The 25194-nt window shown below is 45.2% G+C and overlaps 1 protein-coding gene across 4 annotated transcripts in view; it reads left to right on the top strand.

The window, feature by feature from the left end:
* LOC148014706 (uncharacterized) overlaps positions 1-25194 on the top strand; it is a 244136-nt gene that overhangs the window by 134170 nt on the left and 84772 nt on the right. For 3 of the 4 annotated variants that reach the window (XM_087666958.1, XM_087666959.1, XM_087666956.1), the window contains exon 13: positions 18077-18248. In XM_087666958.1, coding sequence (XP_087523084.1) covers positions 18077-18248 — 172 coding nt within the window. The remainder of the gene's footprint in view (positions 1-18076; positions 18249-25194) is intronic. The other variant, XM_087666957.1, reaches the window with a different exon arrangement.

The following is a 25194-nucleotide window of genomic DNA, read 5'->3' as shown; positions in this document are numbered from 1 at the left end:
GTCTCCTGGAATAATCCTGCATCTATTTTCATAGCTCCGTTGTAGTTCCACACTGCAAACCTCAAGTGGGTCTCATAGACCGCGCCCTGTCATTGGCATTTATCTGTGATGATGACACAACCATCTCTGTATACTGCCCATTTTCCCGCTTTGCAAGCCTCCAGGATCTGTGGCATGCATTCTTTACGGTGTGCCACCTATGCGGGCGTGAGGTCATTCTCCAGGTAGACTTTTTCCCCTTTTAGAGCTGTCCTTTTGGAGAGGAAGGCTCGTCTAGATTCTAGGTTGGAAAATTTGAGGATAAGAGGCCTTCCCTTGGTGAGGTCTTTCCCTACGCGCCATGCGTTCTCCACTATTTGAGGGTCCACTACTCCCAGCTTTTCACATATTTGTTTGGCGTTTGCCAGGGGGCTATCCCCTTCCTTCCATCCGACTACCGGGATGTGGAGCGCTCTAAGCTTTCTCCTTTTCTCCTCCTCGAGTGCTGCATTCACAAACTTCTCCTTCTTTGTTGGTGACTTCTTGGCTACCTCAATCCATTTGGAGTTCTCGGCCACTTCGGCTTGTGCTTGTTTCACTATATTCGCCCATGTGTTGAGCTCCTTTGTTACTTGTGTCTTCAGCTCGTTGATCTCGGTTTGCACCTTGGTGGGCGTTATTTCAGTGATTTCTCCTTCCTCCTTCTTGAGTAGATCCAGCTGGTTTCTATATTCATCGAGCTCGTGCCTGAGTTCTTCGATCACCCTGTTTCTCTCCTGGAGGGACGTTTCAATGTCCACCTTCCAGGAGGTGAAGTGTGATGCGATCTCGGCGTAGATTTCGTTCTTCCAGTCTTGCACTTTCATGCTTATTTCCTCCTTGATTTGGTGTGCAGTTTCTGCGCACATTGCTGCCATGATTTCCTTGATGTTGCTGATGTCTTGGTCATGCGCCTTGCATACATCTCCAAGGGCCTCCATGCCTTTCCTTGTGTGGTGTCTGTCACCTTGTCAATGCTGCTCCAAATCGCTGAGTATTTCTCATTTTTCTCCCCTCTTGTGCGGTTGCCTAGTGACGGGGATATCTTGCTCGAGCCCATCCCTTCCTCACGGTTCTTGGGCTTGCTCAGGGGATGTGTGCATCTGGCCTCATTGTGGTGGCGGATGTGTGATGGGCGGTGGTGGGAGGTGGCTGAAAATTCGGGTGGTGTGATATGGGTGCCGAGTCCGAGGCACGAGGGAGGCCTGTAGCAGGGCGGGGGAGAGGGGGGTGGCTGCTACGAAGAGAGGAGAGATGGCGACTGCTCTTGTCGGAAGAGCAGGGAGGGCGATGGTAGGGGCGGGATGACATGCATGGTCCGGCGGCTTGGACGGTATGGACGGGGAGGGTGGTCACGTGGAGAGGGGGGTGTCCGATTGTGATGTGGGGAGGGGGGGGGGGGGGGGGCGTTCAATTGTGGGGGGAACTCGGACGAGATTGTGGGGGGAACTCCGATGAGGGCGGGACTCGGATGAGAGACGTCCGAATGTGGGGGGAACTCAGACGAGATTGTGGGGGGAACTCGGACGAGGACAGAACTTGGATGAGGGCAGGACTCGGACGAGGGACGGATGGCGGGGAGAGACGGGCGATGACGGCGATGCGTCCGAAAGTGGGGGGGACTCGGACGAGATTGTGAGGGGAACTCGGATGAGGGCGGGACTTGGACGAGGGATGCACGGCGGGGAGAGATGGGTGATGACGGGGCGAGAGAGAGAGAGAGAGAGAGATGGTCCACGTCACCTACGATGTGAAGGAGCTCTTGAAGGCCTGTCCGGTGAAGATCAAGAGCATAGCCCTGTGGGGATCGCGTCTGCTCGAGAGAGAGAGAGGACTTGCGGACGTGCCTACCTGGAGAGAGAGAGAGAGAGAGAGAGAGAGAGAGAGAGAGAGAGAGAGAGAGAGAGAGAGAGAGAGAGAGAGAGAGAGAGAGAGAGAGAGAGAGAGAGAGAGAGATTAATGTCTACATAAGGCCAATGTGGCCTATGAGACAAAATCTAGAGTACATCCATGTCTAATGTCATCTCATCAGTAAGGTAAAGATAACATTAGAAATAAGTGGGTGGCCCATGAAACAATACTGAAAATAACTATATGATGGGACTATACTAGGGTTGAACCATGTGTAGTGTTATTCCATCTATAGAAAAGGAAAGGAAAGGAAAGGAGAACCAGATCTGATAGAACCATGTACAAAAGTGTGGTGGGGACTATGGGCTGTAGCTGATCTCAAGATTTGCACATGATCTTAGGTATGATGCGATCCCTAGCTGCCTCACTGATATGCCTAGTGGTGAGTCTGTGGTGTCTCGTGATAATGGCTCTAATCCGACTATGGTGTGGCTTCCTCGGACGTGGTCCTGGTAGACGGGGTCGTCGTGCTCGACGAAGGGAAGTGGCTCTATCCAATGTGACACCACGGTGTGGCCTCTAAGGTGTTTGGGCGAGGTGGCTCTGTCTCTGCTAGGTTGGTAGTGTCAGTAGGGTCGGCTTTGTAGAAGAAGTCTGTCACTGCTCTCTGTGTGTGTCCCTCTGGATGAGCTGGCCTCCTACCTCGTAGTAGTGCAGTTGTGTGTGTGAGAGAAAGTCTCTCGGATGATCTGATGGTTTGATGTAACAGAAAGTGAGAATGATGACCTGATGGTCTGATGTAAATATTTTTACTACTTATTTCAATTATCTTTGCGAAAAAAAAAGAGAGAGATACTTGAGTCTCGACTCTTAAAAGTTGAGAGGGAGACTTGAGAGGCCGGAGGGTTGGGGTAAAGTTGAAAGAGAAAGAGTGAGAGAGAGGCGATGGGAGATGAGAACGACAAATGCTTTGATAGGGTGCGGGATAGAGGGGATGGGAGATGAGATTTGAGAATGGCAAATGCTTAGATAGGGTGTAGGAAAGAGGAGATGGGAGGTGAGATTTGAGAATGACAAGTCACACGTCCATTCAAGAATCGAGCGACGAGATCCAAGAGAGGATGATGAGAATGGTAAGTCACAAGTGCTTGCTAAATTGGTGTGGAAGCATGGAGGAGAGGAGCACCTTTTGTAGATGAGAGAAGGGTCAAAGTTCAAACAGTCAAAGAAGGGTCAACGGTCAAAGAGAGGGCTGCCAGTTAGAAGGAATGCAAAGAGGGCTAGGGAGGGGAGTGTATGGCTGGAAAAGGGGGTGGGGTGAGGTATCCAAGGCTTCCCAGCTCCCAAAAAGTGCCACGCAGGCACGCAGAGTAAAAGCGAGGGCGTAGAAAACACGGGACGCGGGATCCAGGTGGCGCAGGCGACATGGCCGAAACAGGCACAAAATCACGTACGGATACATACCGTACGGTATTGTACGGTTCGTACCACGTACGAAGGCAACTATGGACGTGGCCACTGGCCATGTCTGATCATTGTAATATTGTTCCACCAGCTGTAGGGCGTACTTTGACAAAAAGATATTTCCCTCGGATCTAACAATCTCCATCTCCAATAAATAGGACAACAATCCTAAGTTTTTCATCTCGAACGTAGCATAGAGCGGTCTCTTAATGTTTACTAGAGCCGTAGAATGTGGACCAGTAAGGAGTATATCATGAACATAAAGCAAGATATAGTTGACCTCTGCTCTAGTGATGCGCATGTAGAGATTTGGATCATAGGGGATAGAATGGTATCCATGAGTCCGTAAGAACTTGTCCATCTTGTGGTACCAAGACTGCAGCGCTTGCTTCAGCCCATAAAGAAATTTTTGCAAGTGAAATACCTCGTTAGGACAGTTAGCGGAAGTAATACTGGGAGGCTGCTCAACATAGACTTCCTCCTCCAAATAACCATTCAGAAAGGCACTTTTGACATCCATCTAATAGATTTGTTAGTTGTGGTGAGCAGCGAGCGCAATCAACAGACAAAATGATGTCAACCGAGCGGTAGGTGCGAAGGTTTCCTCATAGTCAATGCCATGCTTTTGCTTGAAACCTTGCACTACAAGGTGAGCCTTGTATTTGTCTAAAGTACCATCAGCCTTTAGCTTGGTCCTAAAGATTCGATGACCTTCTTGTGACTAGGATGATCCACTAGGGTCCAAGTCTCATTCTGGTTAATATTGTCCAGTTCTTTTTTCATGGCATCACACCATAGAGGGACTTGGAGAGTCTTTTGCCAATTGTCCAGCTCAGAATATGCAATGTAATCAACTGTAAACAGCGATACATATGAAGCATGAGGGGCAAGCCGAGTAGACCTTCTAGGGTCCTTTGGAGTGAGCTCCGGTGGAAGGATCCTAGAGTCCCGCATGGTCTGCTGGTACTAGCGAGGTAATGGGTCTTGTGGAGGAGGCCTAGGAGCTGAAGTATCTGTAGGAAGGTTAGGAGTGAGCAATAGACCTGGCTCAGTAGGCACAATCTCAAATAATGTTAGCAAAGGTGAGGATGAAGAGTCTAGTGCAGAGGACTACACTATGTCTCTCTCATCAAAGACAGCATCCCTCCTAACGATCACCTTGTTTTTCCGAGGATCGAACAAATGATAGGCCTTTACTTCGAAGAATAGCCCACAAAAATCAAGAGATCAGCTTGAGGGGTGAGGTTTCTTATCTTGTTACCTTTTAGGAGTGTGCGTATAAGCACGACTACCAAAAACTCTGAAGTGAGAAATAACAGGCCGAGAGCCAAATAATGCCTCATACAGAGTCTTTCTAGGGACCACCGCAGTCGGACATCAGTTGAGGATGTACACTGAAGTGTTAACATCCTCGATCCAAAGGCGCTCGGGGAGCTTTGCTGCGAACATCATAGATAGTGTAGGATCTCTCGCCGAGTCAGAATCAAATAGTGCAGTGCACCAAGCATCCCAAGTATCGAGTTGCTGAGTATCCATGTGGAGGTTCCAGCTATTTTCTTCTTTGTTGTTGTGAACTTCTACTGACCACAACTCTTGAAGCTTCTTCACAATCTCCCCCTTGACATTCTTTGATAGATCTTCAATGAAGGCCAAATCTGACATTGCCAAAATATTCTCCTTCCTTTTGATTCTTCAATTTTCCTTCAAACACTTCAAGAAAATGACACAAATCTCCTTGACTTTAGCAAACATTGGGAATCATTCGTCTTCCAATGCTTGCGTTAGAACCTCATTGTGTCAACTCCACTGGGGAATGAAGTTTTTGCAAAAAGCTACTTTGGCAATAAATTTCTTCAATTCTTCTTTGGTTTTGGGACTTCTACAACTTTGCATTGCTTTCTTCTCTTTTTCTTAGTGCCATTTGCTCCAATTACAACTTATTTTAGTACTTGTGTAGATGGTATTTTCCCCCAAATGTGCACCAAAAACATGGATCTCTCGAGAGAAAACCAAGAAAATAGAGCAATAATTGGAAGAAAGTCTATCTTTAATCATCAATAAGCAAGAAAATATCTCTTTTGTCCTCAAAACAAGGAGACAAGACTAGAAAACTAGAACCATGTAGCATTGCAACATACATCTCCCATAGATTTGTCATGAATGAGACATTTGTCTTTCATCATTATCCACAACATTGAACCAAAAGAACAAAGCTAAAGAGAAGGAAATAGATCACATAGTACTTCAATAATAATCAATGAATAAAGTCTTTATGGTATCTCTCACAATCTCCCACATAGTACATAGCATTGATATGGCTATCTTTTCTCTCATATACTTTCTCAATTAAACTTTCTCCATGATACATTCCAAGAATGACAAAAATCCCTAACTTGGTTGTGGAGACACCCCCCAAGAGGTATGTCTAATATAAAAGGGAACTAGAGCTTCTACATTATCCCTTCATAGTCCCCTAATGACACTCTTTTGTGAGTCTTCCAATTGTAATTGCCTCTATTCTCCTCTTTCCAATGAAGCAAAACATTCCCAAGTTACTAATCTATCACTGAGAATCTATACAAAAGCATAGACAAAGGATAAAGAGATATGTAGAAGCTTATAGAAGCTAATAGAAGCCAAACAAAAGCTAACAAAACCACACCGTCAAGAGAAAAAAAGCATTGCAATCTATATCCAAACTCATATAAGCATAACCATGAAGCCTCCAACAAAGAGAAAAATATTAGCCTGCCTATGTTAGTCATGTCAACCCGAGTCTGATGGAGACATAGGAGCTCCAGTAGTTTAGGTGCATTTTCTTTAGTTGTCGGCTTCCTAGACCAGTTTGTGCTTTCCACAGTGTGCCACTACCTCTGCCGGACACTATCATTGTTATTTGTGATTTTTGTGTCGCCTTCCCTAAATTTTGTGGTATTTTCTTTAGTATGACCAGGATTTAATGCTGCTTGGCCAGCTTTTTGGGTACCTACAAGTGTAGGCTGGCTAGATTTGGGCATTTATGGATATTTATAGCCTCCTCTCCAACCCCCCCCCCCCCCCCCCCCCCAAACCACCACCACCACTTGGCATACACACTCTCTTTAGCCTTTAGTCTTTTGTTTGCACGTGCACACTTTGACACTTTGTGCTTGGTGCTACCATCGTCATTAGCCTGATCTAGTGCCCTCACTGACGCTGTGGGCTGCATGTAGGGATTGAACAATCCATCCCCATTGTATCAGCATCCTTCTTCAGTTAGTGCATATTCTTCCTTCATCTTCTGCTTCTTCTCCCTCTCTCTCACAAGCCCCCACAAGCTTGTAGGCCAAAACACTGGTCTTTCTTCACATGGAAAATGTTTAGGGATGCAATCTATAGATTACGCATGGACTAGTAGCAGAACATTTCTTACATGCTGGTGACATATTAGCACCCATATTAGCACATATGTTCAATAGAGCAGTATGTGAAGGTTTCCCTATGAGTTGGTCAAACAATACTATAATTTTGCTATTTAAAAGTGGTGATCCCCTGATTTCTAGCAACTACAGGACTCTCATGATCCGTCATTCTTTGGCCAAGATATATGGATCTATATTGGAGCATGAACTCAGTGAGTGGGCTGAAATGCAAGGCAAGAGAGCACAAGAACAAGTAGGTTTCAGACGAGGATATACCATGCTCGACCATATTCTCACACTTAGAGCCATTATTGAGGAGGGCCGAGTTCGAGACAAGAGGATCTATTGTTGCTTTGTAGACTTTCACAAAGCTTTTGGTATAGTGCCTCGTACATGCATCATGTAGAGATTGCATGACATTGGAGTACCAGAGGGTATACGATGGGGTGTCTATGCATTATATGAGGTAGTGATAGGTCATGTACGAGCACCTAGGGGGCTATCAGAGAGGATTGACAGTACTATAGGAGTGAAACAAGGATGTCCACTTTCACCCACACCCACATTGTTTGGTCTATACATAGATAAAGTGTCTGATTACATAGACTGAGGAGGAGGAGCTGGAGCTAGCTTGGTAGGGGTGTTGATACCGATATTACTGTATGCAGATGATATTGTTCTCATTTCAGATTCACGGGAGGCATTGCAGTGCCATCTAGATGCTTTGCACATCTTGTGTAGAGATAAAGAACTCACAATGAACCTTGGGAAGACCAGAACCATGGTTTTCAATACTTCAGCAGCGTGGGTGACTAGATCTATATACTAGTTCACATTTTGGGGGAGACATACTGGACCATGTGAGGGAATATGTCTATTTGGGAGTCACCTTCTGCGCCACAGGTTTTTCGTTGAGAGGGGCATCAGAGGCACGTCTGGCACGTGGATGCATAGCACTAGGGGCACTTGAAGGTCAATTTGCTCACATACAGTTCCAAGAGCCCGGCACCAAACTCTGGTTGCTTGACACCCTAGTCACACCTACATTACTATATGGAGCAGAGGTATGGGGTTGCAGCTTGTACCATAGGTGCCTTAGCCCATTCATTGATCAGATTGGAGTAGAGAGGGATTATTATGATGGTTGGGATAGTGTGGAAAGGCCATTGATCATGACGATAGCACGCATGATTAGGAGTAAGCCCTCTAGCCCACATTTGATTGTCAGAGCAGAGCTAGGGGCAATACCTATAGTTACGGAGGCACTCTTTAGGCCAATGACCTTTTGGCACAGACTATGGGAACTTCCACGCTATAGATACTCTAGATTGGCACTAACCTCATCTAGACAACTAGCAGCTGGAGGTGAGAAAAAATGTTGGTTTTCACAGATAACTATTTGGATGAGCCTACATGGTTTGGATATTGACTGTCTTCCAACTTTGGATTATGGCCTTGACTGCCCTACACTTTCTTTCAGCGGATCAGAGTTGAACTAGGTGATTAGAGCTGATATCTTGAGGATTGAGACGGCAAGGACATGGATCCACCCACCACTCCCTCTAGGATCGAGGATGGAGTTCTACAGGAGTCATTTCTTGTGCCTCTTTGATGATGGTTTCACTATTCGGCCAGTATATATGGACACCCATCTCTCCCATAGCGTATGGGTTGCTATCAGGCAGATTCGCACCTCCTCACATAGGCTCCAAATGGAGACATGCGGATGGACAAATACCCTAGCAGAGGATAGGACTTGCTAGCTTTGTGGTCGAGAGCCTGAGACGGAGGACTACATATGCAGATGCACAGTATACTATGAGATACGAGGACGGTACCGGTGCCTGTTCCGTGATGAATTTGGACCACTTTGTCGCGTCATGGAGCAGGAGGATCAGAGATGCCTAGGTCTCTTCCTCCTAGAGCTCGAGAGGTGCCGAATTGCACTACTGCGAAACAGGAGGCCAGCTCACCCAGAGGGACACACATAGAGAGCAGTGACAGACTTCTTCTACAGAGCCGACCCTACTGACACTACCAGCTTAGCAGAGACAGAGCGACCCTGCCAGACACCTTATAGGCCACACCGTGGAGTCACATTGGATAAAGCCATTTCCCTTCGTCAAGCACGACGACCCCGTCTACTAGGACAACGTCTGAGGAGGCCACACCATAGTCGGATTAGAGCCATTATCAGGAGATACGGCAGACTCACCACCAGGCATATCAATGAAGCAGCTAGGGACCGCATCATAGCTGAGATCATGTATAGATCTTGAGACCAGCTACAGCCTATAGTCTCCACCACACTTTTGTACATGGCTAAATCAGATCTGGTTCTCCTTTTCTTTCCTTTTCTTTTCTATCGATGGAACAACACTACACATGGTCTCAACCCTAGTATAGCCCCATCGTATAGTTATTTTCAGTATTGTTTCATAGGCCACCCACTTGTAATGTTATCTTTACCTTACTGATGAGATGACATTAGACATGGATGTACTCTGGATTTTGTCTCATAGGCCACATTGGCCTTATGTAGACGTTAATAGATCTTTCTTTCTTTCTTTCTTTCTCTCTCTCTCTCTCCCATGGGCACCCAACTTTCCCATGGGATCAGATGTACTATTGGCCAGTTGCGCACCTCGTCACATCAGCTAGAGATTGAGAATGACAGATATAGATCCATCCCACCTGAGGAGTGCATATGCCAGATATGCCAATTAGGGCCAAAGATAGAGGAGCATTATATTTGCCACTGCCTACTGTATTCTGAGGTTCGTGGTTGTATCCACTGTCTCTTTAGAGAGGGATTTGGACCACTATCCAGAGTCATGGATTTTATCGATTAGCGATGCCTTAGCCTCTTTCTTCTTGAGATACGACGACTTTGTGACATGCACCTCAGGAGTATAGCTACTCCAGGACATTGAGGCCCTTCATAGAGACAACTCACAGACTTCTTTACAAAGGAGACTCAGAAGACTTCAATACAATTACAACCACAGTCCACACAAGAGTCTCTCTCACCACCACAATCCACACACAAACAAGGAGTACTAATTGGTCGAGCCATTCAGTTTAGCCGATCCAGACGTCCTAGGTCTTGACACAGACACCGACGACATCTTCATAGGTGGATACAGGGGATTATTGCTCAGGCTAAAGCTAGGTCTTCCATACCCACATGAGATTGTACCATTTGGAGCTCATTGTTGCTAGATAGAGCTCTATGTTTTACACATAGCCATAGTTAGTTTTCTTTCTTATCTTGCTTTGTGCTACATACATATTTTGCCCAGACAGTTGTATCATCATACACATGATTGTAACTCATAGTCTCATAGGTCATTTTGGCCTTTTGTAGACGTTAATATATCATTTCATTTCATTTCATTTCATTTTTATCTCTATGCTTCTCTCCGTGTTTGTGGTTCTCTTCTATTGCGCACTCTCACATGGTATCATTGCCTAAGTGAGGGCACATTTTGGAGATTTAGTGCAGAGGAGTAGGTGTTCTTCGTGGAGGAGTAACTCAGATTTCAAAACACAGATTTGCAGCTTGTGTTTGCTGCAAATGCAGCCCCTACTGGTGATTTTGTGCCCAGTTGACCTTCTTGGCAGCTAGGGGACACAGCCTCGAGGCTAGGCGACACCATTGGGGCTAGGCAACAGCTTACAAATAGCCAACGACCTCTACTTCTTGCATTTTTTTGAAAATGCAAATTCCATGGTGTAGGTGATTGCTTCCCACTGCAGGCGATAGCTCCCTGGTGCAGGCAACCTCCGTCTGGTGGTGGGTGATAAGTTTTTGTGGACAAGTGGCACTTCTGTTTCTTTGGTTGTTTTCATCCAAACACAACTTTTTGGATTGTCGTAGGATCGAAGATGTCTTATCAGTTTACAGGCTTTGATGACTCAGAGGAGGAGATTCTTCCATACACTCTTGTATGCAGAGATGCAATTATGGTCGGCGAGAGGACTTCCATCTGCACCCTTCCCTCTTCTATTCATCTATCATAGAGAATTCCCTCTAAAGTGAAGATGCCATCCTTCATTACCCAAAGAAGACAAACTTGATGGTTCAAACTATTTTGTTATGGCCGTGTAAGGTGGGGTGCATACTCGGCACCTTTGATCTTTGGGCTCTTGTAGATCTATCCTTCGTCCTAAGGAGGATTGAGTAGATAGGACTTCTTTGGACTGTGCAGCCTTGTAGGATCGGCTTAACTCTGAAGCCAGATTCTCTCTCTAGGATTTTGTCATTGTGCATGTTTGCATGTTGAAGACAATGGAAAGCGTTGAAGAAGTTTGCATCTTTGTATCAACACAAGACGTTTGCCCACAAGATTTCCCTTGAGAAGAAGTTGTGGATGCTCAGTTTGGATGACTCCTCTATGAAAGAGTACATCACTAAAATGGAGGACATGAGGGGTGAGCTTGCCTCTGCTGGTTGGATGGTATCCTTTGACGATATGGCTATGATCCTTTTGACTTAGCTGCCATCTCCTTGGTTCCATACCTTCTACATAAGCCTTATCGCATTGAGGACCTGCAATATACTCTTATGGGAGGAGCTTTCATCACTTGTCTTGGAGGATGACAAGGGACTCAAAGAGGTTGGACCACTAGTTTTGGCTCCACCAAGGCATTTACTAAAGGTACTAGTGGAGAGAAGAAGAAGAAGGCTCAGGCCAAGGATAAGAAGCAGGAGGATAAAAAGGATGAGAAGGAGAAGAAGCCCAAGTGTCCACATTGTGGGAATGGTACTCATCCCAATGAGAAGTGTTGGCAAAAGTGCCCCTAGTTGAAGCACTAGAAGAAGGATTCGAAGGATACAAAGGTCACCCCCACTATGATAGAGTCTATCTTTGTGCACGTATTTTTGAGGAGGATACATATCTTGCTTCCTATGCTTACGAGAAGGCTTGACTTGTGGATAGTGGGGCCTCTTTTCACATCACCTGCAGACATGATTAGCTTTAGGAATGAGTGTTAGAGGGGGCATTGTCACCATTGGTGACAACTCTACTATTCTGGTTTGAGGAGTGGGGAGTATTTCTTTATTGCTAGGCAGATAGTCTTCTTTGGCCAAAGTTCTCTATGTACCGGATTTAGGTTTTAATGTATTGTTTGTTCATGGTCTTACATAGCTTGGTACCCGCATTGTCTTTACACAAGATACGGTGACAGTGGAGAATGCTTCTACAGGTGTTGTTCTTTGGATAGTATCCTAGGAGGGTGGGCTTTATACGCTCATAGACTTAGCTGCGAGGTCTTCCCATGAGCTTGGGCTGCTTTTGTATGCTCGTTATGGTCATCCAAACTTTGATGCTATCCGATGGGCTTCACGGAAGAAGATGGTGGAGGGACTTCCCGATTTCTCTCCTTATCACAATTAATGCTCTAGTTGTTTGAGGGGCAAGCAACATAGGCAGCCACATCCACAGATTGCTACTCGGAGGCCTTCTATACCGCTTGAGTTGGTATACACCAACGTGTGGACCTATGGGCATGGCCTCCCTTGGGAAGGCTAAGTATTTGATGTTGACTATAGCTGACTTTAGTCGTTATGCATGTCCTTATTTTCTGGAGTACAAGAGCGAGGCGTAGTCCTATTTGTGCGAGTGGAAGGTGTTTATGGAGACATAGAAAACTTCCGAAGCTCATGGCGTATGAGTAGATCATGATGGAGAGTTTACTTCCAACCTCTTTTCTCAGTTTTATAGGGATCGCAACATTCGGATAGAGTATTCCCATTTGAACACACGTTCGGAGAATGGCATGGTGGAGCGTGTGAATTGGACCATACTAGAGATGGCTCTTCCTCATTCCCTTTGGGGTGAGGCGGTGACTATTGGGGTTCTCATCTGCAACCACTCCTCCACTTCTGCCTTACAGGACATGACTCCCTACGAGGCTTTCTTTGGTCGAAAGCCTTTTGTGTCTCACTTCCGCATCTTTGGATTCGATGCATTTGTCCATATGGACAAGAAGAAGAGGGAGACGAAGCTTGACTCGAAGTCTAGGAATCTCATCTGTGTGGCCTATACCACTACCACAAAGGGCTATTGACTCTACAACCCAACAACATAGAAGCTTGAGGTGAGTAGGGATGTGATATTTGATGAGGCTATGTCCTCCAAGGATCCTATTGATGATTCTCTTGCAGGTGATTCTTCGTCATTGATTGACTATCCCCTATCCTCAATTCATCTTCTCCCTTCCAGATTGTCTCTTAGCACCTCTTCTTCGTCTTCAACTCCTCCCTCTCCTTCTCCTTCCTCTAACCCGACTTCCCTACCACCTTTGACAGACGCAACTACTTCTTCCTCTTCACTGAGTACTTTCACCCCACCCCTTCAGCCTCCACTTCAGAGTCTTCTAGGGATTCTCAGGTGTCAGACAGGGAGCCGTCTTCCAATGAGGAGGATTTATCTTTCCTCATGTAGGATTCATGTATTTCTCACTTTCCTACCCCTACAAGACCACGTAGATTAGCTTGCTTACAAGCCTAGTAGAATAGTTGAGTCTGTGTGAACTATGCTCTTATGTAACAGATTCTTCTCATGATAGTGAGCCTACTATAGTTGAGGAGGCGCTTGCACAAGATATTTGGCGTGAGGTGATGTAGGAGGAGTTTGATTCTATTGAGCATAATTAGACCTGGGAGTTGGTTCCATGTCCACCGAGGTAGAAGGTGATAGGTGTGAAGTGGGTCTATAAGGCCAAGTACCTTGTAGATGGTTCCTTGGACAAACACAAAGCTAGACTTCTTGCCAAGGTTTTGTTCAAAGTGGAAGTTTGGACTATTTTGAGACTTATGCACCTACGGCTCGGATGTCTACTATTCGCACTATCTTGGCTCTTGCAGCCCACCACCGCTGGTATGTTTATTAGATGGACGTAAAGACTGCGTTCTTGAATGGTGTCCTTGAGAAGGAGATTTATGTTTCACAACCTCTAGGATTTTTTGTGAAGGGGAAGGAGGACCATGTATACAGATTGCGGAAGTCCCTCTATGGCATGAAGCAAGATCCTAGAGCTTAGTACGAGAGGATTGATTGATTTTTTCTATAGAGTGGCTTTCATTGATCGGCTCATGACCCCAACCTATACTGCAAGGTCGAGGGCGATAGGTGTGTTTTGCTCATATTGTATGTGGATGATCTTATCATCACAGGGAGCTATACTCAGGAGGTTGATTGAACTCTGGAGATTTTGAAATAGGAGTTTGATATGACAAATCTTGGGATCCTACACTTCTTTCTTAGCTTGGTGATCTATTAGATGGCACAGGGCATCTTTTTTTCCTAGTATAGGTACATTTCCAAGCTTCTTTTGGAGTTTAGTGCCAGTTGTCAACCTATTTCATGCTCCATGGACCTAGAGTCCAAGCTTTTGGCAGCCAAAGCTCTGCTTATAGATGCCACTTGTTACAGGTGTCTTGTTGGCTTCCTTATGTGGCTTATTCACACTTAGATGGATATTTCTTTTGTTGTGGCTTTCCTTTCATGAAGACTCCCACGCAGGAGTATTGGAGGGAAGCCCACACATAAGCAGGCACGGAATGTCTTGTGTCGTCTTGTGCAAAAAAAGAAGAGAGATTATTTGGCCAAACTAGAGTTAGAGATGTATCAGCTCTTTCTAAGCAAGGACAGCAAGAGGGCATGGAGAAAATTTCACAGAAGACAACCCCCAATCCAATTGACATCACCTATGGTTTAGCATAAACATGCTAAGGCACTATATGATGTTCCATCACAAGAGCAAATACCCTGTCCATCAAACTCTAGGCCAACGTAGTGCGGTTTCTTACCAAAAAGATGGTGAGATATGCCATTTGGAGGTTGAAGAATGGGAGGGCACATGATCAAGATGGCCTTGTGGCAAAGCATTTTGCACATGCGTGTTATGCACTGGCCCCTATCTTGGCGAATCTCTTCAATAGAGCTGTATGTGAGGGGTTTCCAGTAAGTTGGTGTGACCACACAATAGTGTCGATTTTTAAGAGTGGAGATCCATTGGTCGCTAACAACAACCGCACTATTATGATTGGCCATATGCTAGCAAAGATATACACCTCTATTGTGGAGCATGAGTTGAGTTGGTGGATTGAAACAAAGAGAATACGGTCTACATGACAAGCCAGTTTCCGCCAGGGATACAATATGTTAGACCATATATTCACGCTAAGGGCCTTGATTGAGGAGGGATGATCATGGAAGCAAAGAATCTACTGTTGTTTTGTGGACCTCCGCAAAGCCTTTGATACTGTGCCACATGCAAGACTCATGCAAAGGTTGCGAGCCATTGGGGTCCCAGAGGTTATGGAATGGTGTATGTATGCATTGTATGAAACTGTGACAGGGAGAGTACAAGTGCTTGGAGGCACAACAGACTCAGTCTCTAGTACGGTGGGCGTAAAGCAAGGCTGTCCCCTCTCTCCTTTGTTGTTTGGACTGTACATTGACGAGATCTCCAATTATATGCAGAGACGGGGTGGTACGGGAGCTAGCTTGGATGGGGTATTGATACCAATTTTGTTATATGCTGATGATATGGTGCTTATCTCCAATTCACTAGAGGGACTACAACGGCATCTGGATGCATTGCATGTATTCTGTGAAGAGAAAGGTCTCAAGGTTAATCTCGGAAAGACTAAAGTCATGGTCTTTAACACCTCAACAGCTTGGGTGACACGCTCAGAGCATTATTTTATGTATGACGGCCAGCCTGTGGAAATGGTTAGACAATATGTATACCTTGGGGTCACTTTCAAGGGGCCACAATTTTCATGGAAGGAGACTTCAAAGGCTAGGCTTGCACGGGCATATGCAGCTTTGGGTACTTCAGAGCGGTAGTGTGCACACATACAGTCTCAAGAGCCTCGTACCGAATTGTGGCTTTTTGACACTTTAGTTAAGCCCACACTGCTCTATGGGGTAGCCATTTGGGGCCCAAGCCTTTATCATACTAGACGGATGCCACTTATGGACTGTGATGGACCGGAAGCACAACATTATGATGGCTGGGAACACATGGAAAGACCGCTAGTCATGATGATAGCACATATGATAAGGGAAAAAGCCTTAGTACCACAGGAGATCATCTGGGCAGAATTAGGCGCTGCACCCATGGTAGTTGAGGCATTATTCCAAGCAATTACTTTTCTTCAAAGGATATGGCAGCTCCTTAAAGACTGATATCCTAGACTAGAGCTAGAGTCTTCAAGACAGCTTGCAGCAGAGGGAGATAGATAGTGTTGGTATGCACACATGAGCACATGGCTGAATTTGCATGGCATGAGTACAGATAGACTACCACCGTTTGATTATAGCCTCGACTGCCCTACTTTGAGCCTTAGTCGTGCAGAGCTGAATAGTGTGATCAGGGCAGACATCACTAAAGTGGAGATAGAAAGGACTTAGTCCAAGCCCCCTTTCCCATTAGGCACGAAAATGGCACAATACCAAAGTCACTTCTTGCAGCTTTCTCATGACGGTTTCATAGTGAGGCCTAGATACATGGATGCTCAACTGTCCCACAGACTCCGAGTTGCTATTGGTCAGATACGCACCTCATCGCATCAGCTGATGATTGAGATAGGTTGATGGAGCCGTATTGCAGCCGATGAGAGGTTGTGCCAGCTTTGTGGATGGGAGCCAGAGACGGAGGAGCACTACATTTGTAGATGTACTGTATACTATGATATCCGAGGCCTCTATCATTGCCTCTTTAAGGAGGGTTTTGGACCACTAAGACAGGTGATGGACTATGAGGACCAAAGATGCTTGGGCCTTTTCTTGCTGGAGCTCCAACGACGCAGAGCATTACTGTTACAGGATAGGAGGCGACCCCAGCATCCTCCACCCCTCTAGAGAGCAGTTACAGACTGCTTCAGCATAGCTGAACCCCCAGCCGCGACCACCCCAGACACTACATCTCCTACTAATAGGCGTTACCGAGATACATCAGGAGGCATCACAGTTGACAGAGCTACAAGGCTATGCAGAGCATGACGCCCTAGAGTACCTACACGGCAACATAGGCGTGCCCATATACGCCACATTCGCATCACGCTAGCTCGGTACAGAGGCAGATTCGTATGATGACTCGGTCAGATGTAGCTTGCAGAGTCTTGGTGGATTCCATAGACTGAGGGGAGATACCCTACACTCTTGATCTTTTTAAACTTAGGTCTTTTTTCCAACTTTTTCAGTTTTTTCAGTTTCCATACATCTCATTCCAATATACCATGTAAACTTACACATAAATTTTATCTCTTCTTATCTGCTGAGAGATGATGATACCAGTTGTATTGGTTATGGTCTCATAGGCCACTCTGGCCTTTTAGAGACGTCAATAGATCTTTCTTTATTTTTTTTCTCTTTCCAACACTTGGGCACCTTCTTTCAGATGATTTGGTACTACAGCCCACCAGATTGGTTGTTCATACAACCATTCTGTTTGGGATGTACTTATAGTCTCTCTACAGAGTTCCTTGTATTTTGTATTTTTATCTCAAGGACACTTCTTCGAGGTGTTATTAATAGAAATTTCTTTTCAGGAAGAAGAAGGGACTGAGAAAGGATCGAGTCAGTGTACCATGTCCTGCTGCAAGCCTTATTCCTTTGTCTAAAGCAGCCTCTAAACTCCAAATCCATTATTTGGCTTTGAAGCTGTCTATCATCTGTGGAAGCAAAATATGTTTGCTGTCTTAGTCTGTGACAAATTTTCTGTTCTATTTCTGGTAAAAGATTTCAAGGAGAATCTCAAGTTCATGAAAATCCCACAGCAGTCATTTTGAGAGGACCTTGTGCTGGAGTTACATTGGCCAAATAACCTGCTGAATATTGGCTATCATTACTTGAAGACTTACAAGTGCACCTTTTTTATATTTTGGGATTCTTTTTCCCCAGGGGATTATCTAAAAACAAAAAGTGTGTTATTCTGAACCTGAGTGAAAGTGCTGTCAGGTGCCTGGCATCTATAACTAACTGGTCCCAGTCTCTCAAGGTCATCTCAAGAAAGGAGCGCATACTGCAACTCTTTCCAGGGCTCTTATCCTTAGAAGAAGGCCAAAATCATAATGTTGTGATCCAACAAAAGCTTTGCTCTTTGTTTAAAAACTGTTAAAAAGCTCTTCTTTACATGGTTGCATTATTAACCAAGACACGAGTCATCTTACCAATGTTTATTAAGCATGGGGTATCCAGAAGGTTCCATATCCCTAGACTATTGGGTCATGTTTTCAGTCACAAAGCTCACAGTCCAGGTTCATCATTACATCCATAGCCGCATGTTTCAAGTTTCTAAGAGATCTAGCTAATCACTGTCAGGAACATCTTTTGAAGGTGTGGAGCTGGATATCGGTGAAATAACATTCAGTCCTCCTAGGCATGGTGTAACAAAGTGGGAGATTGGAATCCCTGATAGGACAGCAGCTGAGTTTTTCATTCCTGACCCAAACCCAAAATACGTCAACAAGCTCTTCCTCAATCATCCAGAAAGGTACTCTCAAACATGTAGCTGCTGGTCAGATGTCACATCTACAGGCAAAAGTTACAAAATTATCTGTTCTGTTGTATAATTATCGTTGGTATTCAGCTTCAGTCTCATGGGGAAATGTGTCACAAGGGAGAAATTTTTTTGTTGAATATTGTTTCAAATATCATTAAGTGCACATAGTTAAGACAGGATCAATAAAAAGCAGGTTGATGCAGTAGTTGAAAGGTTGATGAATAATTAAGACAATGATTTCTGCAAGGGATTAAAATGCTTTCAAGTACTTCATGAACTCAAAGGTTTGCAGTTCTATGGTTGGAATTGTTTCAAGAAGTCAACAAATCTTTCTTCCTTTGCTGCTTTCCTTTTCACACTAAAGTCAAACATATTAAAGGACAATGAGAACACTGCAAGCACTTGGTGGACATACATATTAAAGGACAATAAGGGCACTGCAAGCACTTGGTGGATATACATAGCAATTCAGCTTCAGGAAAAAGACAAGGACATATACACTTTCCAGGTTCAAAAGTGTTGCATTTCTATTCAAGCAGCACTATAGCACGTACTGACAATGGTAAGTAACAGTGAATTTGCACATTATATGTTGGATAACATCAAACAGACGTGGCCAGCAAATAATTCAGATGGCTGTGTTTCGAGTGCTCTGCATGTGCAACAGAGGCCATGCATGAACATTTATCATCCTGCACAGCCCTAGTCACAAACATGCCGAGCTGTTATGGAAGGGTGACATGTTATTGTTGGGGATTTGGAATGCCTAATTTGACCATAGGAATGACAATATATCCAATCTAGGAACCGTTCCTTGCGGTAGCTGCCCTGACTGCTTGCACGATACAGTCTGCCCTATTGCAAAAATCAATGATAGTCTTAGAGCCTCCCTACCACCATTCCTCCTCGGTCTTGAGCAGTGCACCTCATGATGCATTTTCAAAGAACAGTAGTCAATGACAGTCTTAGAGCCTCCCTACCACCATTCCTCAGTCTTGAGCAGTGCATCTCATGATGCATTTTCAAAGAACAGTAGTCAATGACAAGTCTAATACAGACTAAGTGCAGGATTCATCAGAAGATGAGGAATGTTGTAAACCTACAGACCTCAACATCAAGTTAGACTTGGAAACTCTTTGTATCAACGTGTGATAAGAAAACAAGGCCTATTGCCTCATATGTAGTATTAGCTCCAAGCTGTCCCTCTTTCTGAGATGGTTGCAGCTGTTATACAATCTAAGGCTTTTTTAAGAGGTGCTGAAGGGAGTCAAACCAGTGGCATGAGGATGCTTATCAGAACAGGGGCAGTTCAACATCCTATATGGTCTCATGGAAGACTCACCATGGTGATTGAATGTGCCTGGAGGAAGCCCGTACCAACTAGAAGCAACTATTTTTTCCCAGAGGAGAAAGAATTCTGTTAATAAGATTTTTCAGAGAAAAGTATCCCAAGACAAACTGCAAGAAGTACTTTCATATTAAAAAAAATCTAACAAGGGGAAGCCTATTAGAAAGCTTGAACGATTAGCCAATCAGGAGGTCTATAATGTCAGACCATGTTGGTCTGGAAGAGAAAGAAAGGCCAGAGTTCCAAGTCCTGAGAAAAGCATCTCTCTTCCTCATAGTCTCGGAACTGCATTGTATTCTTTCCCATCTCCTACGAAGAGCATCTCTGTTCAAATCCTGGAGAGAGTCTCTGCAGTAGATATGCTCAAAAGATCGATAGCCTGACTACATTTGTTTGTGAGAAATCTAGCATGGTAATCCTGCTCACTAGCCGCCCGAAAAAGATAGGCACCACTCCCCTGTACATCCTCATATCCAAAAGCTGGGCCCCTGTTTGTGACCCAAGCAACCATCCCCCCCTGTAGCAATTGTAGAGTTTGCAGTGCAATGAAACACCATCCTAAGTGCTTTCTTCCAGATTTCTTGAGCCCTTGGGAAATTTCATATACAATGCCTTTGTGTCCCATCTTGCTGCCCATATCTAGTACAAGGGATAGGGTCTCTACCATAGCCAAGATGTGCCAATCGCTAAACTCTTGTGTGCTAGTAACCAAAGAAATAGTGCGTTCTTTCTTTGCCTAAAAATGTCCTCTAATATCCTCCAAAAGTATGCTAGGAAGGGCTGTAATATTCCTTGGGCAGTCCAATGCTGAGCTGCAGTTGGCACTACTCTCATCCAGCTCATCTGTATCCTTCTCCCTAGCCTAGTGGTATACCCAAAGAAGAGCATATCCTAAGGCATCCTTGCAAACAGATCTCTCCATAGCCACACTTTGGGGTCCACTGAAGTCTCTGTTGCGGCCTCCTCCAATATGCCCAATGTCTCCATCCATCTACCATACAAGTCTGAGGATCTGGGTCTAGGTACCAAGTCCTGTCACAATGAGCCACAACTCTAATCCTTTGTCAAGAGCATCCTATGAACTCTTATTGATCTAGTTCCTACTGATCTAGTTCCTCCTGCTTAAGTCTGCCATTCATCTCTACCAAGAGAGTAAACACACTCTCTCCACTTGTGCCTACCACTCCATGAAGGATCTCTCTAGTAGAGAGTCCAATCCATGTTTGCAAAGTCTCTGTGACAGTCCTCCATTTGTGGGCACCACCTCCTTGATGCTCTCCGTTATGGCTTTTGCCCTCTTGATTCCTCGAAGTCTCTCACTCTCTACATGAAATGGTAGCTCAAGAAAGACAAACCACTCCCTCATTGTAGAAGTTATCTATGAAGAGAACCTCCCCCAACATAGGAAGGCCCCCTCTCCAATGGCGTGGCCTCTTGCTGTCTTGAGTAGCTGGTCAAGGAGAAGTGGCTGCCTCAACTTCTCTTCAATAGTGGTTGGGCCGATTTAGTGAAGTCTTGCAGATGCTAATCTCCATGCCTGTATAATAGATGCAACAAATTTACCTTAAAACTATTTCCAAGCCATGTAGCTCTGTGGGAGCTTTCGCTCGCGATTGCCAACACCCATGGACCGCTTATTGCTTCAAGCGTTTCAAGCCAAATGCTAATGGCAACCTCTCACATAGCTGTGCGTGCTCTCAAGCCTATGGGTATAGTGAGCTTACTTCCATGCCTGATCTAGTTGCCTCCTCCCTCAAGCACTTTGATAGCTCCATGATCGAAGTGCAAGCTTCAAGTGAGCTCGATCCTCAAGCTCCAAGCTCCATGCTCCATTGCTGTGCGTACAAGACAAGAGAAGGGAAGAGAAGAAGAAGAAGAGAGAAGAAGATGGAGAGTTTCTCTACCAAGGTCCCTCACCCTCACACACTCACTCCCTCACACTCCCTCTCTCAAGCACAAGTACAAGCAAGCAAGAGCAAGAGCAAAAAGAAGAAGAAGAAGAAGAAGAGGAGAGCTACTTTTGGCCACGTACAAGAATAAGCTTTTCTATTCACTTTTTAGCTTTTATACATGCTCTAATCCCTTTTGAGCATCCACCCCTTTTTTATATGACTGGCCAGTTTAGCCTAGGTCCTTTTTTCCTATTCCCTTATATTTACATTGTGGCTTTACCTATGCCGTCTACTCTTTACAAATTGCAGAGCAGGGAGCCTGGCTCTCTTTTACAAAGATTTAGGGGCATCTTTACATTTTAAAATGCGCCTCTTCCATTTTTGCGCTTGCTCTGGGCTTTTAAGGTGTCTTTGCGCTTTTGGTCCTTTTCCCTCTTATTTCTATTGTCGGCCGCCTTTTTCCGCTTTGCATTGTATTTTAAAATTTTATTTTGCTTCATTCTTTTTATTTTTTGCCTTTCTTTCATTGGGATTAACATTACCCCCCTCCTAGTCGAGTGTTAGTCCCATGGCATTTGTGGGCTTTGTTGATGAGGGCTTGGGTGGTTGAAGGGTTGTCGTGGAGATGGGGCCTTGCGGGGATTGGACATGGAGAAGAAGCATATTAAAGTGGATGACCGCTCTATTTTGACCGTGCAGTGCATTGTGTCCGTGCTAGTGGAACATGGAGTTGGGTCGAACAACAAGCCTAGGGTATTATCCCACAGTTGAGGACCTAGCTCGTGTAAAGGGGAGGTGTGGTGGGTGTAGCTTAGGGAGAGAGGCCATAGGCGAGTGTAACCTCTCTCGTTGTGTTGTGTTCTTGATGAGCCCTAAGTGTGAAGTGCGAGAACAAAAGGGCTAGGGGGTTAGCAATGGAGCCGGCCGACGAAGGCCATCAGATGCATCTAACTTTAGAACCCCTAGGTGTAGTGATTATGGCACTTTGATGTTATAGTGGACATCATTCATTCTTTTTCTTTTTCTTCATTTTTTTTTCTTTTTTTTTTCTTCTTCTCTCTTTTTTTTTTGTTGTTTGCGGGTATAAGTAGGGGAAGATAAGCTAGATGTCATCCTCATGCTCTTTAGGAGCGTCATGTTGGGGCCTAAGGAATTTGCTAAGGAATGCAGGGCTTAGTATGTAGCCCTTTTGATTAATTCTTACATTGAGTGGGATAGTAGAGAGGAAAGGATGGTTACATTTCGAGAACCTACTATCACTCATATCTTCTAAGAGACTCATGCAAAATACTGGCAAGAGAGCGGCCCTTAACATTAGGCGGGTCATTGCATAACCGTCTATTCCTACATTGATGTCAAAATAGAGCGGTGGCAGACGCTCTTCTTGTGGTGTTGGCTTCTGTTTTAATAGGATTCATAAGAGACAGAGGCAATTACATGTTGTGAACTTGTCTAGGAAGTGGGTGATGGAAGGTCGGAGGTCTTGGGCTCCAAAAATGAGGCACTCTTCATGGTTGGAGGCATTGACATTATAGATAAAAGGGAAGTCGTATATGCCATGCTTTCCTTGGTCAAAATCCACATCGTGGCCACTCAGGTAAGCCATGTAGGTTGGATTATCCCTTTCATACTGTAGCGTGTTGCAAAATGCCATCCATGCCTCAAAATTGTTGTCCCATATTCTTTGGCACCATTTAAGTTGGGCTTCATAGCCTTTGACCTTCCTAGGCTCTTCGGTGACCTTGTCTTCCTAGTACCAAGCAAGCTCTCTTCTCCATAGTGTGGGTTTTCTTGCCCTCTCCTGCAGCCACCACTTTCCCAGCCTCTTTGTGACCTGGATGGCTCCTTCAACCCACTAGAGGGGATAGTACTTGATTTAGGGCAGTAGGGTAGAAAAAATCAAATTCAAATGGTGTGCCCCCCTTCTCCCACTGCTCCCAATGGTTTAGTTTCAGTGCCTGTTCCTCAGTTTGCGGCATCTGGACTTCGGGCGTGTCTTGTGGCCTGGCATTAAAATTTCTCCTTGTGAAGTCAGCTAGCTCTTTGCGTTTTCTAATTCTTTCTGCAGTAGCCAGATTTTCTTCTTGGTTTTTTACTTCTGTTGATGGAGGTGGGGGTGGGCTTTGTTCCGCAGCCTGTTCTTTGGGGTCATTGAGCGGTTCCCAATCGGGGCCTTCCTTCGTTGGTGGTTTTGCTTGGGTGGTCGTGTTCGGCCGTTCTTGCTGTTCTTGGCCTCTAGCTCCCAGTTGCTATAAGTCTTCGTTAAAGAGCCCTGCCTGCAGCAGAATTTACCTTTGTTGCTCTAGTCTTGGGCTTGAGCTGGTTCTAGGGGCGTGTTCTTGGAGCCCATACTTTATAGCTCTTCGTGTGATTTCTAGCTTCTTCTTTAGGCCTTCTATGTTGTCGTTATCTCTTGCCTGAGTCACATGAAGCACCGTGTTTAGGAAGGCGTGTTGTTGGACTTCTAGCCCTGCCTCCGTTGCTTCGGCCTTTGCCTCTGCCATGATCCTTCTACTTTTTGCTAGTACGAGGCGTTTGGCTAACTCTTTTTGTAGTCTTTCTTGCTCTTGGAGAGTTTCGAGCAGTCGGTTCTCCGCCTCTAGCAACTTTTTGGTTGCCTCCTTATCCTTTTGGGCCTTAACCTCCTGCAACTTCTTGAGTAGTAGTTATTTTTGGCTCCTCTCTCTGCGGTATTGTGCATGAGCTTGAGTTTTCACTTTTTTGAGCTCCTCTGTGGGCTCATCCGCGGTTGTCTTCAGTTGCTCAAGGAGCTCTTCCATGTCCTTTTGTTCCTACAGGAGGCTTGGAAAGTCTGTCCCCAAGCTTGTTTCTTTCTCTATCTTCTCCGACAAGAGCTTCTCAGCCTGCCCTAACTAGAGTTCCTGTGTCCCTTCTTCTTCTTTTCTCAGCTACATCTCCCTCTTTGCTTCTAATTCTTTCTTTAGGTCGTTCAGCTGCCTTTGATATATAGTCACTTGTTTTGTCTTTTCGAGTTGATAGGCAAGGAATGCCTCTTTTTCAATTTCGAGTTTTGCTATGGCGGCCTTTCTTTCCTCTTTCATCTTCTCTAGCAGTCCTTGGAGCTCTTGTAGGTATTCATCATACTGAGTTGTTGGTGGCAAGGCTAGCGGCATGGATGTCATTGACGCTTCCACCTTGGGTTTCTTGGGGTCCTTCCTAGATTCCGCATTCCCTGTAGCCGGCCTCTTTGTTCCTACCATAGGATCTCCACCACTGGGCAGTAGGGCTAGCTGCTTTGAGCTGAGCAAGTACTACACTCATGCCACCACATTGCTTTGGTCCACTTGGATTCCTAAAGTCTCTTGAGTGGCGGCAGGTGTGATAGTCAAGGTTGGAGATGGTGGATGTAGCAGGGCCTTTCCGTTGCCCAACACGATGGGTTCTTGAGCCTTCTCTTCCGTAGCGGCGCTTGATCGTGGTTCCTCTCTTGGGCTCCTCTCTGTTGGTTCTCGAGGGTAGGAGGTCTCCTCGATTGACAGCCTCATGGCCAAGGCTAGTTGCTCAACATCTTCTTTTTCAACCTCTCCTCCTCCTCTAGTTGCTTCCTCTTTCTTTCCTTCTCTACTTTTTGCGATTCTTCGTCTATCTTCTTGATCAGCTCATTCTCTTCCTCTTGCTTCTTCCTTCACCCATCTTCCAACTTCTTTGACTCTTCTAAGTGGTTCCTCTTCCTTGC

Source organism: Lygodium microphyllum, chromosome 25 (genome assembly GCF_053477565.2).
Source record: "Lygodium microphyllum isolate KBCC chromosome 25, Lygodium_microphyllum_v1.1.10, whole genome shotgun sequence".
In the NCBI taxonomy this organism is placed as follows: domain Eukaryota; kingdom Viridiplantae; phylum Streptophyta; class Polypodiopsida; order Schizaeales; family Lygodiaceae; genus Lygodium; species Lygodium microphyllum.
The sequence above is the reverse complement of the archived record's forward strand: the minus strand, read 5'-3'. Positions and strand labels throughout refer to the sequence as shown.